This window comes from Diplotaxodon limnothrissa, linkage group LG17, assembly GCF_057381915.1.
Source record: "Diplotaxodon limnothrissa isolate DT_005_m linkage group LG17, D_limnothrissa_male_GT1.1, whole genome shotgun sequence".
NCBI classification, from domain to species: Eukaryota; Metazoa; Chordata; class Actinopteri; order Cichliformes; family Cichlidae; genus Diplotaxodon; species Diplotaxodon limnothrissa.
In genome coordinates, this window is record NC_140612.1 from 37,959,379 (window position 1) to 37,978,812 (window position 19,434).

The following is a 19,434-nucleotide window of genomic DNA, read 5'->3' on the forward strand; positions in this document are numbered from 1 at the left end:
TAGAAATGGACCAGAGAGAGGAAAATAAATGTCTGAGGAAAAGATAAAGAAAAACAAAGGGCCAGGAAAGACTGGACATGATGGCTACAGATGGAAATTGCACCCACAGTGCATCTCGTCTCAAACTCATTATCTATCTTTGCATAACAAGACCTTTATACTGATCTCATTCAGCCTGTCATTTTTTCTTTCTTGTCACAGTAAGATGCACCACTGCAAATGAATAACGACACACTGAATGCACTGCCCTCGCTGTTCAGGAGGGCGAGCGTGTCATTTTATGTGCCTAGGATTTTTAAGCTCGGTTCTGTTTGGATCCAAAAGCACAGACTGCAGTCTCAGCTTATATTTAAATAGTAAAAGTGTCGTACGTTATTTTGGGAGCAGCTGGTGAAAACTGCATGATAGCTAGACAAAACAGTAATAGTTAATAGAATAAATTCATGTTTTCTGGGTCATGTTGGTCTATGAAGCCATGCTTGGATGCCTCTGAATGCTCAGTGGGACAAGAAAAATGCTCTATAATGCCAGTCTATCTCCATTTTACAGTATGCTAACTATCCAAAAACAGCAAGACACAGATATTTGAAAATAGGCTCAAGTCATCACTCTAGGCAATGCAGGAAATAACACTAATGTGAGCCGGTAAGCGCTGTTACCAGCTCAGCCCTCTACCTGGCACACCCTCGGGCCACAGTCTTTTGGCCTGTAACTTCAACAACAGTGAAACAAGCTCTGTAAAGAAGAGCTTCTGCCTGTGTCTAAACCAACTTATGTATTCAGAGGGTGTGGCATGTTTTTTTTGTAGCTCACAGAATACAGCTAGAATATTCCAGTAAAAACTGTGCCATATTTTGCTATGCTTAAAAAATTCTGGATTAAATGGCAATGAAGCACTGCTTTTCATTGCCAGAAGTCTGTTAAATCCTGTCAGTGAAACCAATGATACTACAGTATTACCAACACCCACGTTTGTTAAGTACACTTGTACACTTTCTCACCTTCTAAGACTTAAATGCAAAGAGTAACACCACTACTACATCTGTGATCTAAATACACAATGACTGGGCACATTTTTTAGGTACACTGTTGAACTGGTTGTTAGCAAAAACATTTAATCAGTCAGTCACATGGCAGAAACCCAGTGCATTGAGGTTCAATCCAAACATCAATAAGAAAGAAAGATTATTCTGAATGTGGTAATTAAGATGTGGTAATCTTAATGTCATTAATGCCGCAGGTCGGAGGGGAGTGATCACTTTGGTTCACTTAGATAGGAAGGCAATAGTAACTCAAATAACCATTCATTGCAACCAGGGTATGCAGAAGAGCATCTCTGAACACACATGACACTGAAACTTGGAGTAGATGGGCTACAGCAGCAGAAGACCACACCACCTGCCACTCCTGTCAGCTACGAACAGGAAATTGAGGCTACAGTTTGCACAGGCTCACTGAAATTGGACAACAGATGACTGAAAAACTGCTGCCTGGTCTGAGAAGTCTTGATTTCTGCTCTAGCATTCAGGTGGTAGGGACAGAATTGGGCATAAATCCATCCTGGGCTATTAACGATTCAAGCTGCTGGTGGTGGTATGATGATTATTTTCTTGGGACGCATTAGTACCTTAAAGCCTTTAAGACACATCTTCTGACGGCTGCTTCTAGCAGTGTAACGCTCCTTAAACATGACAATGAGTTAATTATATTCAAATGGCCTCCACAGTCACAAGATCACAATCAAATAGAGCACCTTTGGGATATAGTGAAATGGGAGACTGGTGTCATGGATGTGCTGCTGAAAAATGTGCATCAACAAAACCCGAGGAATGTTTCCAAAACTTGCTATGCAGAATAAAAGGCAAAAAGGCGCAACACTTTAATTTGGTATGTTAGGAAGTATAAAGAAATGAGTTTTAAATGTTTATATGAAATACACCTCTATTATGAGTAGTCACTGGGTGTGTGCATACTCACAACTAATGCAAGTTCTGGCATCGGGCATTTCAGCTAAACATAAACAGAAGTGAGAGGTGTGAAGTGTGTTCTGCTGGTGTATTATTAGTGCGACTGACTGACTTTAGCAGTGATTATAATCTGGCAACCTTCACTCTGGTTCAACCCAAAACACTCTTCATCTGTTTGAATAAAGGTTTGCCCTTCAGCGCAGTGCAGACTTAGAGCACTAATCCACCTTTTAGAGCAGCACACTCATGCTCTGCACGGCTGTTTCTCCAGGAAATTTCAGTTATCTGCTTATGCATTAACACACACACACACTTTTGGACAAAGGTGAGAATAGTTTCTACTGAGGATTTTGCAGTCACATAACCGCTAACCAGGTCACATTAACTTGGCCACCATATTGGTAGTCTCAAGTGACTAATGCCCTAGTCACATAGTGACTATCTGGCAACCAGTGAAGGAAAAATAGGCATTCACCAACCGGTTGGTAAGCTGTTGCTGGAGGTTGACGGCAGTCACCGTTTCAATTATTTTGAAAGCCCCAGTCACATGGGAAAAAATTTCTTTGCAAATACGTCCTTGTGATTGCACTGTTCGCTAGCAGATGTAGTTCACATGGAACACGCCGCCTTGTCTGCAAACATTTGCCAGCTATTCTCTGAGCAGTAAAAACCGAGACACAAACTGGAAATGGACACCATTTGTCTTCAAAGTAAACGTTCCTTCTTTTGAAAAATGTTAGCACAAATTTTACTTTCAAAGTAAATACCCTCAGTTTCTGGTTTGTATTGCAAAACGTTTTACTACCGCTCAGATAGTAGCTAGCAAGTGTTTGCAGACATGTGGGCATGCTCCATTGCAAACTACCATTGACCAGTTTTACCTAGGAGTTACGCTACAGCTAAATGCTAGCTGTGCTAGCATACTCTGCTAAAGTCCTGAAAACATCCGTGTAGTCACCAGAAGGTGCTGTCAAAGGAAGCTATTGTTCAAAGTTGCACTTTGTGGCTATTGTAGCTTCAGGTATACTGCTATCAGACACATTAAAAGAGCATGTGCTGAAAAATAGTAACATCCATTACTAATTCACTCATCAAATCACTATGCAGATCAAGTCTGACTAAAGATATGGAAGAAAACTGAGCAGCTTTTTAGCACAGTTCAATAAGAGAAGCCACAGCCTGTCACTGACTGATGAGGGGAATTTAGCGACCGAGACAGCGTTCACTGAACCATTAAAGAGATGAAAAGGAGAAAGGCAGACACACTACCCTATATGCACACATACCTATTCAAACAAACACACACACGCACACACACACACACACACACACAAACACACAGGGGGGATTTGTCAGCCTCTCTCCATGTGACAAGTCCTGCTAGGCTCCTGCTCTCACTCTCATTATTGCGATTATGGTGAAAGCCTGAGAAACAGTGAACTCCTCAAACACACACAAAAACACAGGCTTCATATATATAGCCTGACTATAGACTGACTGAGACCTGCTATTGTGACTGATAAAAGGAATCAACAAGAAACGATGACACACTAATAAAAAGGAGGCGAGTCACACCATGACCACCATGCTGCTTATCTCATCCTTCCTAAAACATAGCCAGTCAAATGCTGACATCAGTATTACTGCCAATAAGAAAATCAATTCAATTCCCTAGAGCCAGTTCCTGTGCATCATCACTAACAAATCAACATTAACAGTAAACCTCGACATCCGATTCCTACTTAATTTAATCCTGTGTGATTTATTTTTAGCTTTAAGCACCACTTACAGCTGAGGGCACTGAGTGATTCAGCAAAAACAGAAAGGCACATCTGAGCCAAAGGGCAGCAGACATGACTCTTTTCTCCGCATTTCACAGTGAAACCAGCAGAGTCACAGTCACATCATCACAGTCATATATTTTTAGATCCCGAAACACTTGGAGTTAGTTGGTATGAGCAGTGCTGACTGCTAACTCAAAATGAGTATAACCAAATTTTATATTTGTTTGACTTGTTGTTTTTTTTGTTGTTGTTTTTTTTTACATGTGATATTAGTATATTAGTTACAGATTATTATAATCAAACACATACTGATTATTATACAAGTAGAAGCCTCCAGGCAACATCAACTGGCAAAACTGCAGTTCCTCACATGGCCACTTGAGGCAACTTAAGAAGCTGCAGTAATTTCTCTTGCCAAGTTCCCCCTTTATGACAGATAGCACGTGAATTTTTATAGAACTCACCTGTTTAAGCTGTGCATAGCTTTAAGAGTATATGTTTCTACAATAGAATCACTGTGGAGACTTCTTTGTGTTGCTAGTTTTATGGGCATATCTAAAAACTACAAGAAAGACCGTGTGCGTCCTCCTTAGGGATTTGAAGCCTCAGGTTTACACTGTTGACTGGTAATTATGTAGCAATGTGTTTCAGGTCATTTCACAAAGAAATACGAAATACAAAAGTAATATAACAACTAGTGTAATGAGATACTTTTGTTAGAGTTTAATGAGGTAACTTAAGGCATTATTTTTCAGAAAAGTAACAAGTATTGTGTAATAAGTTACTTTTTTTGAGGGTCAACCCCAAGACTGATAACAATGAATTATGAAGGCACTTTGCTAACCAAGCCGGCTAGCCAGTTGTAGCAATTGCGAGACACTTAGGAAGTCAAAATTATGAGATATGTAACTCAAAATAACTCAGACAGTAACTCCAAAGTTTTGAAATAAAAACCTGAAATGTTGAACAGTGGAAAAAAAATACTTTTGTATTTTAAAGAATAGACTATCACTCTATTCTTTAAAATACAAAAGTATTACAAATGAGCTATTCATCAACTGACATATCCCAGGTCCAAATTTACTTTAGGACATAAAAAAATATGTTCTAATTTAATGCTAGTAGAGTCTAATCATCTTATTAGGAATAATTTAACCGAACTGGGAAAATTACCCAAAGTAAATGTAACACTGTCAAACATAGCACATGTACAAATGTAAAAAGTGTCCACCTGGTAAAAGAATAAAAGCCTAACTATATGTCTGTAGTTAGCTAGGTTTTTGTAATTAAGTAAGTAAGTAAGTAACACATTATTCAAAGTTTAGATAATTAAGTTTGTGAGCTGCATTTTTTGTGCAACTGAGAAAATTACAGACTAAAGCTAATGGCATAAACCTAGGGTGTGAAATTTGGTTTCAAAACTGAGTTTACAAGTGAAAGCAGAGTTTTGGCTACTTGTAATCATTTTTTGTTCTTTGTTCTTTTTCTAGACACCTCAAATTAAAAAGAAATCCTCTGTAAAAACTCGGGTGAAACAGTTGAAGTTGTCCGTAAGTTGTTGATCTGAGTTGACTGTAGTTTTTTAAAGTGCTGTAACTGCAGATTGAAGAGAGAGATGCTACCCAATAGTGGATAATGAGGCTATAAGCAAGTCACAGACATGCACACCACTCACTGGTGCATACAATCTCACGCACAAGGTCTACCTCGTCATTTGATGCTAATGTAACTGAGACAAGGGAACTGCAAACACTCAGATTTCAGTGACACTTCCCAACTTTCTTCGAGCCAAAGTTCTCTGTTGGGAGGTAAACACCGAAACTCTATTCTTCCGTGCTCTAAAAAGGAAACATAACTGTAGTGCGGCTCTAATTTACATTCTTTTAAACGTGTGCAAGTGTGCATCAAGAACACCTTCAAGTACAGCATAATGACTACCTTATATAACAACACGCACACTGTACGCCTCTTTAAGCCAGCAGGTGCACAAGTTGTGTTTTTCCGTTATTTGTGTGTGTGTGTGTGTGTGTGTGTGTGTGTGTGTGTGTGTAGACTAGCTTGTGTAATATGTTCCTAGTAGCCTTGGGCAAAGGGAAGAACAAGGAGGTACAGAAATGACACAAGGAGAGAAAGTAGATCCTAAGTACAGAGCGAACCCTCCAGCCACAACGAGCAGCTACTGCTTTAACTCACCACAACACAGCACGGCTGCATTTTTAGTAACAGCCTCTATTGTCTAGCAGCTCGTCTTGAGATCTAGAGCCAATTCATTGGGTCACTCTCTTCAGTGTGCTGAGAGAGTCAAAGAGTCAGTCGAGAGATTCATCTGTACAAGAAATTCATTGTTAAAATGTGGGACGTGTGCACAGATGAAATGGACAGGTTACATCCAAAAAACCCTCCAAGTTAAAGCCGATAATTTGGGTTGAATTTAAACATCTTTTGAAACAGCTGTAAAGCATTAAAATTGAAGGTGCAGTTAAATGTAACTACAAGAATACCATACACCAGAAGGACATCTATCCAGCCATCCATCCAGGAGCTTTTTTGGCACAGTTTGGGTCTACTACCTTTACAGATTATGGTCAGTACAAAGAGTTAAATTATTTCTATCCTCATGAGATAGACTTTTCCAAGGTAGTAGTACCCCCATACACAGGATCACAGAATTGCTCAAAGTGTACGACAATGATGTGAATCGCACGGCCTTTGCAGGGGTGAGATTTTAACTCAAAGTCAACCCTTTGAGAGATTTTGGACAGATATACTGTCCTTCTTTGTCATCAAAACACCAAAATGAGGTCATAACTTTCGTACAAATGCCGTTCTGTCCCTCTGGTAGTGAATGTTTGTAAAGCTCTTAACCCTCACATTTGGCATTGTCAGGGTAAACATTTGTTTGCCTTTCTCTATTTTAATATCTTGTTTAAAATAGATTATCACTGTCAAAGGATCAAGCTGATAATTTATCGCAGTACAGTAAGAAACATGCATCTCTAGTATGCTTTGCAAGATGATATGTGCTCCACAGTTTTCTCCCACCTCAGACAAAAAAGAAAAAAGATCTTGGGAATTTCCATTCTTTCTCAGTGAACGATGCATTCGTGTCATTTTGCACTTGGTGTTCTACAGAAGCCAATAAAGAAGTATTGTATGAAGCCCACCTTTAATCATTCTTTTCTCTGGAATCTGGTGTGGAAACAACACCAGACAATGGTGGTGGTGGGGGGTGGGGGGGGGGGGGGGGGGGTCGGAAAAGACCGAGTAGGAAAGAAGAAAAAAGAGGGCATTCTGCTGACTCAGGCTTTTTGTTTCCCTCCCTCAAGCTGCCCTTAGATCTGAGGCAGTCCAGTCACAGGGGCATCGCTGCACACCCCTACACGTAAAAGGACCCAAGGTTGTCATGGTAACAGCTAACATGAGTCCACGCAGGCTGCCAAAGGAAAAATGCGACGGGGTCACGGATGAAAGTTCTGACAGCTTCCTGGGTCAAAGATCGCCGGGCAGGAAAGAGGGAAAGGTGGAAGAGGATGGTGGTTATCACCTTGAGAGGCAGCCAGAGAGGGCATATCAGCACACACACACACACACACACACACACACACACACACAGGCCTCCAGCACTGATACCGGCTTAATAAAAACATTCCATTTTGACAAGGACAGTTCGGCCCATAATGGCACATGTGGGAGTCACGCGGAAATTCAAGAAGGCAACACAAACACAGCAAGCATGAAACAAGCAGGACAGTTTTGAAATGAAGCTACAGTAAACAAATAAATACTAATATTAGGAAAAATCTATACTGAACTAACCTCTGCGCTATTTAGACAGAACTTATTGAATATCAGTAAAAACATGATCACATGACAGAAGCTGGCAGATGGCTTGCAGTATGCTTCTCTTTGTGTCTCAGTTCACTTGAGTTGATTCATGAATATTTATCGTGAATACGCTTGGATGGATGCTGGTCAGAGGACACACACACACACACACACACACACACACACAGAGGGAGGTTTTGGTTCACCGCAGCGGACGCACGGGCCTTTGCCCTCAAACATAATCCACAAAGGTCAAAGAGGAGGAGCCAGTAGGCGTCAGACAATCTGGAAAAAGCAGCTGGGTGCTGGTTTCTAACAATACTTGTTTTTATTGTTGTTATAACACAGAAACTTTATTTGGTACCTATGCTTTTTCAATGTCCTGTCTATGTTGAGGACAGTCAGAGCACACGCCACCTGACTACAGCGTAGAGTAAAAACCATGAGGAATTTCTATACTAGATCTTTTTGACAGAAACCCCACTGCCATGATGGACGCAGGTGTTATGAATCACATTAATGGGGGTCCTGTTCCACATGAGCACTGAGCCTTTATTAATGTGATTAGTCACACCTGTGTTTGTCTCCTCCTTCAGGTCATAATGGCTGCTGCGAGGAAGGTCAGTGACTGAAAGAGAATATTTGTGGTGATCTAATCTAGCACGATGGTCTTAAATCATCTTTGCACTAACATTAACTCCATCCATCCATCCGCTTCCGCTTATCCTTCCTTAACTCATTTAATAAAAACTAGATTTTGATAACATGGCTACATTTTTGTTGGGTTTTTTTTGTAACCAAGTAAGTAACCAACTCCTGGACAAGATGCACTGTTTTAAAGCATAGTTTTGGCATTTCTACTAGGTTAAATGGACATCACATATGCAATCCTCAGCGACAACATTAACATCACCTACCAAATATTAAAAACGTCCTGCTCATCCACCAAAGCAGCTCTGATCCATTCCTTCAGGTGGGTTAAAGCCACTGGATGTGGCTTGTTTCAGTGCATTCTAATGATGCACTATCAGATTGGGATGTGAAATATTTGAAGGCCATCTTAACACATTTTACTCTTATTTCTGAGCAGTTTCTGCAGGGTGGTGGGTGACGTTGCACTGTTTCCCACACACAGACTTTAATAGAGCGGGATGATTTATGACTGCAGTTAGATTTTTTTTTAAATTTTCCATCACTGAACAATCCACTTGCGGTCAATCCCCAGAAAGTCTCTCTTCCCATGGTGGGACAGACTCCAGATCCACTGCAGATGGACTACAGTTGGCTATGGCAGCCCCTTCTTCTTTAGAACTGGTTTATGTGCTGCTTTACCAAAATCAGTGGGGCTGCATGATGCTGCTGCTTTTGGAAGTTAAAGTTGGCGTCCACTGACAGAGAAACTGTAAAGACTGGAGAGGCAGCTGACTGTTGCTTATTTACTGGAATAAGGCATTTATTACGAGTAACGAGAAGGTCAAAGTTACTCACGTTACCTGTTAGAAGTTTTAAGGTTATGGCTGTATTTTGTCCAAACTGTTGGCTCAATAGGTGCTGCCTAAGTTTATATAGCTTCTTGGTGCATTCAAAATAAGTACATTATTTTAAAGTATTCACTCAAGCCCATCTAATTAATGAGGAAAAGCTATCTGCTGTGGATTCCAAAGTGACTACGAAACCTGAAACCTCACTGCTCACCACTTCTGCCTGTAGGCTTTGAATTTTTAAAGCTGCGCCTCGAGGACATCGACAATCTAATTAGATCTCTTGGCCGGCTCCTTCGGGCTGACTTTGTAAAATCAATTATTTCTCAGATAAATCATTAAGGTTTTGCATGATTTTTTGTGCACCATTGTGCCCAAACATGCACACACAGATGGGCTGTTACATAAGAAGATAGATCTTACACATGGGGATAGGCCAGTAAACACTTTGTATTTGCTAAATCACCCAACATTGTACCACTGAAGTGCCCCATCTGTATGCTGTCAGGTGTGGAAAAATTTTTTTTAAAACCACAAAGGAAAGAACAGCAAACACATCTTAAGATCCATCAACAAAGCACATTCTCTTTTAAAGAACAAATTGATTTTTATGTTATATCATCTTTCCAGTAATAAATCAAGGAGACACAAGAACACCCTGTTAGATCTTCTGTTAGATCTCCAGATGTCTTTCTTTCTTGTTCTTTTCTGTTACCACTCAAAAAAAGAAAAAAGAAGAGATGATAAAAGTGCATTTCATCACTTTGGACTGTATGGGACGGGGGATTAGGCGCTCGCTCACAGACAGCATTAGCCACGCAGGCTGAGGCAGGTAGAGGTTGGCAACCTGCTGGCTGATTACTGGAGACACACAGATGAAGCTAACTAGACTGTTACAGGAGCTGGGAGAAAGCTGGCAATCAAAATGTTTCAGAGGTAAGAATCACAGTTCACCACAACATTTCAAAATAATTAGAATGTTGCCACGGCGATTAATGAGCTGAAAACATCAACGCGAAGCTGTGGTTGAATGTTCAAAGACGTGAAATGAGCCGTTCAGGTGTGACCTGCAAGTGACTGTCTGTGAAAATTAATCAAAGACGGGACATTTTCTAAAGGTTTCGTATTAATCAGCAACACAAAAAAAGAAACAGGTGTGACAACTTAAGAAAAGTATGCAGACTTTATAATGACAATTTGTATTTCGTTCATATTGGTTATCACAGGAAATTCAAAGCTTTTTTAAGTTGGAGGTTTTGTTTCTTCTGTCTCGTCTTCATGTTGTTTTAACAGCTAGGTGTGAGGCAGTCACGTGACAATAACACGATTAGCAAAAGAAACACGAGGCTGAGCGACTTGCTGAGAGTTATGTTTAGCATTAACGGTGGATTTTCATTCTTGGGAAAAGTACAGTAAATTTGCACATCTGCCTACTAAGAGCTCAGTTCAACTGCTGCACTGTATGTTTTTGAATTCTAACATATGTATTCATATTCAGTAATTACTCTGGCTGCCAAAAAATAAATAATTCTTACAATTTCTACATTGCCACATCACAACAGTCCCTTCAAAGCAGTTTATATTATAAAGTAGCTGCAGGAATTTCAAGGGTGCCGAGCCGGATCTCCAATTAACTGAGTCTGGCTTCTAAAGCAACAAACAGACTACAATTATTATTTTTATCATTACTACTAAAGGAGGCCGAGGATTAACTAAACATTTGCAACCCAGTATACCCATACGGAAAAGAAATAGTAAAAACTTATATGTGATTACTCATGAAAGTGGCCACTTTCGCATTACTTTCATACATTGTTTTAGTAAGTATCCAAAACATACAAGTTTCATTATATAATTTTTCAAGGGATCTTATATCTGTTTTCACACTTATATGCTTTTCATACAAGTTTCACACAAGACAGATACAAACTTTATAAGATTTATATATATCTTTTCCATATGGGTAATGCCAAAGTGTACAATAGCAGCCCATTCCCAGCTAGGGCTGTTCGATATAACGATATAAAAACGTCTATCGTTTCATTTTACGCTATCGTTTGTTTCGTGGTGTCGCAAAATAAACTGTTTACGGCAATATTTTTTCATCGTTTTCATGGTCACTGTAGTGGCTATATTAATTACTTAAAGTTCTCTTTTTCTCTTATATTTAATATAACCACACTACGGACGGACAAGCGCCTGTTTTTATGCGTTGTCGTTAGCAACAACGACGGTAAAACCATCGCGTGTCCGCTTGTTTATTTTCCACATAAACCTTTCACAATAAAGCTCAAGATCCTGTTGAGACTTTTCAAAATAAACTGAATGACGTGAAAGAGGATGCAGAGTGTTTACGGATGAAAAGCAACAAAGAACCGTCAGGTGCTAAAAAATAAACCTTAGACTCAAACGTTAGAACAGGCTTTTCCCCGCAGCATGCCGTGTAATAAATACTCACAAAGAAAATGGCAGCCGTTACAACTTATGTCTAAAAATTTATCATTTCATGCATCGGTTAAAACACTCGACTCCAGGTACACGTCACCCAGCTAGAAACACCTCACGCAAGTCGAGCTGCCCGAGATTCACAGAATTTACAGAAAATGTTACATTTTTGTGATTTATATAAGATAAGATAGAACTTTATTAATCCCTCGGGTGGGTTCCTCTAGGAAATTCGGTTTCCAATAGCACAGCACCGACAGAAGTTACAGAATGTGAGCAGAATACCATATATACACATTAGGGGTGCAACGATACACAAAATTCACGGTTCGGTTCGGTTCGATACTTTGGTGTCACGGTTCGATATTTTTTCGATACAAAAAAAAATGTTCATGCCTTTTTAATTTGTCATTTATTAAAATTATAAATATATATTTTAACACAAAAGTACAGTTTTTAAATTTAACCCTAACCCTTGTGCGTGTTGTTTTTTAGCTCGTCATATTGCAGCCACAGAAATTCTTTTGTCCATGAAACCATAAAGCTGCACTTTCTTTTTGCCTTATAGTCTGATTTGTCATAACGTCTCCGTTTTGTGGTAAGCTTTTCTTTGGCTGTCACTTCTTCACCCTGACCTGTCTTATTTGGCTCAGCAGAACTAAAATATATATCTGTCTGTGAAGGTTCTCAATCATCCAGGTCATCGTAGTGAAATATATATCCTGCCGCACTCACATAAGCTCAGCGATTCTCTGCGCGATCAACCTCTCACATGTTTAAGCTGCGGGAGATTTCACTTGTCATGTTTGCATAGTAAGCTAACAATTAATAAGACGATGTCAGAGGAATTGGTGCACAAATTATCATCACTCACAGATCAGTGCTGTTGCTCTCTATACACAGTTCGCGCGATTGCAAAGTGAAAGCAAAAAAACAAGCGCAAATTCAAACACGATTTCAATATGTCACATCTTGACAGTGGCTCACCGATGCCAATGACATAATTACCCAGCTACATTTCTGAAAGAATGCAAAAGCATTGACATATATTTTTCCTTCCTACAATAGCCCGACAGGCAGGGCAGAGATAGCCCCGGGACGTCGGGCTAGCGATATTGAGAGCCCTGTATCTGATTGAGGAATCACTCATCTTTGGAAAAGAGAGTTTATTACAGAGAAATGTCTCTTTCCAAAATAAAAGCTATACTATCCGCTTCTTCTGGGCTATATTTTCAGCAGCATATTAAACATATCAGGTCTCCATAAGGAGAATCCTGTGCTAACAGCTGTCTAAATGACTCGGCTAAAGTTTGTAGCATGCATGCTTGTTGTTTTTGTCTTTGCACTAGGATGATGTCGGTGTAAATGTGCAGTCATATTCGTTGTGTTCCCACTAGTGCTTTCAGGTTAATCTCGTTGAAATAACCTTAACGCCACAACACCGCAAATCTCCGTTAACGAGCTACCCTATACAGAGGGGCTAGACGGCCAACACGTTAACGAGCTAACTGCGCTAACACACTAGCTCCCACCCATGTAATTGAGCATTGCATGGCACATCCAACATACTGTTTTACTTTAGTCCATGACTCGCTTACCTTCAGGGTCATACGTCACATGAAAACCAAAATAATTCCAAACGCCAGATCTGAATGAGGGTGGGGAGGTCCACTTCTGTCTCGCTAGCTTGCCCTGCGCTCTTCCTTCTGACCATGCTGTCTGTGTTGAGTGCTCAGTGAATCTGCGTTCGACTACTCCGCCTAGGCTGCACTCTCGAGCCTAGGCGGAGTAGTCAAATGCAGATTCACTGAGCGCTCAACACAGACAGCATCGTCAGAAGGAAAGTTGATAAAATAAATTACAAATTTTGTATTGTTCTTTTTTTTTCCTCCCCTTTGGTTTTCTTTCTTTCTCTCCCCCTCTTTCTTTCATTCTTTCCCCCTGTCCTATCCCACAGTCATGTCTGTCCCGTTTGCAACTGAAAATAAAATAAATTCATAATTATAATAAAGGTCAATCAAATGGACCAATATGATGATCCACTTAAAATAAATCCTCTTGGCATCTTTCTTGGCCTCAAGACAACAATTCTGATGGCTATAGATCCAAACGGGACACAAAAAAAAAAAAAATTTGAAAAAAATTGTATTGTTCGATACATATGCGTACCGAACCGAAAGCACTGTATCGAACGGTTCAATATCGATACGAATATCGTTGCACCCCTAATACACATATATAAATACAGAGACATATAAATAAAGAGTATACAAAAGGGATAAATAGAATAAATAGGAATAAGAATACAAGGGAATTGGTTATTATTAACAAAAAGTATTACACAGTGAAAAGGCACTACAGCTTAGTTGTAGTGCCTTCGTTATTGGGACGATAGATGTCTTATATTGGGATATGAGATTTTGGTCATAACACACAGCCCTATTCCCAGCCCACTCCTGAGGCGTAATATACCGACGGTTTGTCAAGTCCGGTCACCTTTCGTGCCGGGTTATGGATGAAATCCAGTAGAATGATCCTCCCGCGGTAATACACGTTCCAGCCCTGTATTCCGCCATAACCATAACCTTATCCCTAATGTTAACCACAACTTTAATGAAGTTAAATCGCTTTGGAAAACACTAGCTAAGTAAAATGAACGTACACGTGTAGATTGATTCCAAACGGTTCTCATTTTTCCGATCTCATAATATAGGAACATGTTGGGTTCCTGGAAGCGTAATATACCGACGATTTGTCACCTAGCGTAAAATGTTACGCTTTGGGAGTGAGAACGCGTTGACAATAGACCCCGTGTAATGCAGCAGTCCCCAACCTTTTTTGCACCACGGACCGGTTTATATCCGACAATATTTTTACGGACTGCCATTTAAGGTGCCGTGAATAAATGCAACAAAATAAAACCAGTACCAGTACCCCCAAAAAAGAACATTTATTCATAACACTCGGGAAAAGACCCAGGGGAACGGAGTTAACAATAAAAACAATGAAACCCCCCCCCCATAAAAAACCCATCAATTTTACACCTGAACCTCAACCTTCGCGGCCCGGCACGAAAAGACTCACGGACCGGTACCGGTCCATGGCGCGGGGGTTGGGGACTGCTGGTGTAATGGACACAGATGAAGAAGTTGCAGTAACTTGCAGTACCAGCAGAGGGAGATATTTTATTTCAACCCAACATAAAAATAATTGTGGGACAGCATTTAAAGAGACATTAGTAACACTTTTACATGTAAATATACATTAGCCACCTGGCTTAATCGTTTCAGGCGTAGAACAATGTTGGAATGTACCTTATACCTTCCTTGGTCTCCCTGGTCTTCCTTAGCTTTAAATATATTGTCTCCCCGTGTTGGTACTGCAGTGAAGTGAAGATTACACTATGTAATAAGTCGTTAGCTAAAGGTTTGTGACTAATTTTGAGTTATTATCTCAAAATTTCAACTGAACTGAAAATTTCAAGTTATTTAAACTCTATTTTCAATTTCAAGTTTTCTCCTAAGCTTGAGTTGGTAAGCTGGTAAGCTGGTTGGTAAACTCAAAACTTTTAAGTTTGACCTACGAACAAGAAAAATACTTTTTTCAGTGATGGAAACGAGCTTCCGAATAGAAATCTCAACAATGACGGTTTGTGCTAGCATGTTAGCGCACAAAAGGCCATTTAAAGCCATATATCAGTGTTCTTGTTGGAGGTATGTTCAAGATTCATTGCCCTTTCAGTTCTGCTTTGGTGAACACAAAAATCCGGTCTGGCACTTGCTTAATATTCCACTGTGTTAACTAGCTGGCTGCTAATACTCCTTGTTGGCTGTTTGGTGTGGGATTGGTGAACAGAGCTCTTGTTGAACGGTCCTCTGATAATATTGCTGAATCCTACCAGCATATTAACTAGCTAGCAACTTGTCTTTAGGCTATTTGTGGACACGCAAGTTAGCAGCTAGCTAGTAAACATGATTTACTAGCTGTTTGGTGCTAGACACATAGCATGTGGCTGGATTATTATCAGTTTAGTTAAAATTACCCCACTGCTCTGAAAGGCAACAGTGCCAAGAAGAACACAGTAAATCCAAATAATAAAATGTTTCACGGAGCTGATTCTAACTAAAGGGCTGGGTTGTAATTCATGAAGAGTTAGCCACTTTCATAACCCATATGGCAGGGGTATTGAACTCCAGGCCTTGAGGGCCAGTGTCCTGCAGGTTTTAGCTAGAGATGGCACGATACCACTTTTTTATGTCCGATACCGATACCGATATCATAAATTTGGATATCTGCCGATACCGATATGAATCCGATATAGTGTTTTTTAATCAACAAAACTGTTTTTTAAAATATCTTGCTGCATTTTGCAAGTCTGCAAGTTCATACTCAAGTTTAAAACAACAACTACACTAAAGCTATTCTGTTATACCTGTATACAAAAAAAATATTTCATAGTTCAGCAATACTGATCAATCTAATAAACTTAGACCTACACCATCCTCCCTATTCTGGTATTTTAAAGAGTACTTAGCGTAAATATTAAGCAACCTAACTAATAGGGTTCCAACTCCCAGCAACAACAAAAATAAATAAATAAAAAATAGGGAACCACCCCTCACACTCCACCTCATGATGCTTAATCGACGTAATCAACCTTAATTTGATGCAGTGTGAAAAAAAATGCACAGAAATCAATTATTTTTCAAGAAATATTAAATAGATTCAACATCTTTCTTCAACAAAATTGCAGACTGCACAGATGGTACCTTCCCAAAGTAAAAAGTACTATAGCTTACTAGGGTATATATATTAGACTTAATAGTCACTATATACAGTAATTGACTTCTATTCATTTTACATCAAATTAAAACTTTGGGTGTCAGATAATTATTTATTAAAAGCTCGACATTTTAAATGAGAATAAGAAAGAAAAGTATGTCTTTGTGCCCCCTTTTCCCAGTTAATGCCCTATCGGCCCCCCTGGCTAAACTTTGCTAGATCCGCCCCTGCACAGTTACCAGCCGTCAGCTACGTAGAAAAAGATCCTGGTGTAGAAATTAATATTAAATAAATTCTAACAACAGCTTATCAAGCTTAAACGTGCTGCTGTTGTTCAGCCGCTGGTTTCCTCTTTCTGGTGCAAAGTGGGCCAAAAACAAACGAGAGACAGACTCGCGACAGAAAAGCCGATCAGCTGATTTAAGCAGTTTCACGATTGAAGTAGCAGCAAGAAGAGGCAGTCGCTTGTTAAGCTTAACGTGGGAATGCTTTACAAACATTCAGAGATGGACTTACACACTTGCTTTACTTCTCTCGGGGATAACTTTGTCGGAGATGAAATGCCAGGTTGCTAGCGAAGCTCCACATGCTATCCAGACCACCGACAGGTCCTGCATGCCACAGCTGCTCTATCACGTGATGCATACTGCTCCACGTGCTAACGTTCTGAGGTGAGTTACGGCGTGTTGCAAGTTTTGTGAGGTGCTTTCGTGATATTTAATGGATCGGATTACATTTTTTATTTTTCTCCGATATCCGATCCAGTAATTTAGGTCAGTATCGGACCGATACCGATACGTAATATCGGATCGGTCCATCTCTAGTTTTAGCTATCACCCTAGGTCAACACACCTGAATCAAATGATTAGTTCATTACCAGGCTTCTGGAGAACTTCAAGACATGTCAAGGAGGTCATTTAGCCATTTAAATCAACTGTGTTGGATCAAGGACACACCTAAAACGTGCAGGACTCCGGCCCTCAAGGCCTCAAGTTTGACATCTGTGCCATATGGTCATCAGACTTATGGTTTAAGTAAAAATATTAGGCCAACATAAAACGTCATGTTTAAGCATTAGACCTTTTATAAGTTCATCAAAATAGCCTGTCGCTCTTCTCACACTTACAATTCAGACTCACAATACTAGGATACCCCCCCAAGTGCAATTTAGTCTAGTTTTGAACTTAACTAAAGTTGTATTCATGTACTTACACTGAGAAAAATGAAACATGCCTCTAAATTCATCTAACCAAATACATAAGAAGAGACATAAATATGTGTGCCATAGCATTCTTCGTGAGAATAGAGGTTACTTACGTCAAAGAAGTAAAGAAAATCAAACAAATCATGAACAAACTTACAGATGAAAACCTAAACCAATGAAAAGCCTTTTTGTCTGACCTTCAATAGGACAACAGACCAACAAACACAACAAAGGCGCTTTAAATAATTACTGCACCTGACCTTTCTAACAAGATACAAAAGCAGGTAGGACAAAAACATGCAGATCTTTATTTGCCACACATCAAACAGCCTGCGTATGCGGCTCAGGCTGTTTTGTGTGTTCACATTAAGCTAAGACAGGAAGCCAGACAAATGCAATGTTCCAATATGAATTGAATCTTATTATTAAAGAGAGCAGCAGAGCATGTGATTGGGGGGTGGGGTGGGGGTGTACAGACAGATAGACAGATTATTTATTATCCATGAAGAAGAGAGAGAGAGCTTGTAAACTGAGCTGGCTCAGTAAACAAGAGTTCTGGGTCAAAGTCTGAATGCACAACAAGGAGCGAGAGGGACGAGGAGAAACGTGAGAGGGACGGGAGCTTTTTGTCCTCTCCTCCAACGAGATCACATGACAGTTCAGGTTTTTAATCCAAACACACACACACACACACACAGACACACATTCCCATGCAAGTGGCTTCCAACATTATACTGGTGTCTTTATTGATTTGTTGTATTGTGACCAGATGACGGCTATCTCAGTGTGTGTGCTGTGTAAGTGACAGGACAGGACTGGCCTCAGGGACAAGGGTCAGAGCAGCATGATACAGCGAATGCGCGCGCACACACACGGAGTAACGCACAAAAGCAAGGCGAAATATCACAATGAGTGACTGCAAGGGGCTCAACTGCACCTGCATTTCTGAGAAGTGAGTGCATCCTTTGAAATCGTGTGGCTCACTCTTACTACAGGTGCAGTCTTCAAGGGAAGAAGCGGAAGGCCTAATCCCTCAGACACATATGGCATCCTCATTCATAAATCCAGTACAAAGCATGCAGGTATTAACAAGAGCAGCTCATGTAATCGAGAGCTATATTTGCTTTGCACACCATGCAAGAAAACTGCAGCAGCTCCTGCCAGCCAGCTTCAAAATAAAAGCAGGTTTAGTAAAGGAGTATTGTTGTTTTAGGAGAGCCCAGTCAAAATAAAAGCAGGAGTAATATGTGCATGGTCCCAAGCAGGTGTAACACGAGAGCATCTCAGGAGAGGCGTCTGCATCCTTACCTCAGGGCGACGCGCACCGAGCTCTCATCCGGCCCGCTGCTGCTCATGGTGGCACGGGAGGCTGGCCCGAAACAGCCCGCTTAAATATAGCTCAGTTTCGCTTTTTTTTTCTTTTCCCTTTATCCTCTTAGACGGGAGAGCGTCGCGGTCTCCCTCCCTCCCTCCCTGCTCCTCTCAATAAAGCGCTTTCTATCTTGAGCTTCCACCGCGGCCGCCGCTTTCGCCTCACCTCGTCGCCCGCTTGGAAATAAACCCCATTTTAAAGGCTCAATCTATTCTATATGAATAGATTTGGATTCCATGTTCAGGAAAATGTGGCTAAGGATTCAGCCGTGGTCACCTCCTGGGAGGCATCGTCGCTTCCTCCGGCCCGGGTGGAGCGCGCTGTGTGAGTGTGGAGGAGCCGGGATCCGCCTGGCGTGTGATTGCCCTGGACGTAACCAAGCTCCTCCCCCCAGGAGAGCCGTACCAATCCAGGCAGGGGGCAACCTCACACACCAGCAATAATAAAAGTAATAATAATAATAATAACAACACACTTGTGTCGACTGTCAACTCAGTGAAACTGACTTTATAGTGACATATCGCTAAAAACTCCAGAATATATGCATGGCCTGCAGTCCTTGAAACCCTAAACA

General features: G+C 40.5%; 1 protein-coding gene across 2 annotated transcripts in view; it reads right to left on the bottom strand.

Moving 5' to 3' along the window:
• The window catches only part of LOC146615392 (kinesin-like protein KIF21A), a 43,324-nt gene extending 24,157 nt beyond the window's left edge, over positions 1-19,167 (bottom strand). For both annotated transcript variants that reach the window (XM_085376890.1, XM_085376889.1), the window contains exon 1: positions 18,797-19,167. In XM_085376890.1, coding sequence (XP_085233016.1) covers positions 18,797-18,843 — 47 coding nt within the window. In that variant the 5' untranslated portion in view covers positions 18,844-19,167. The remainder of the gene's footprint in view (positions 1-18,796) is intronic.
• Positions 19,168-19,434: the final 267 nt, after the last annotated feature.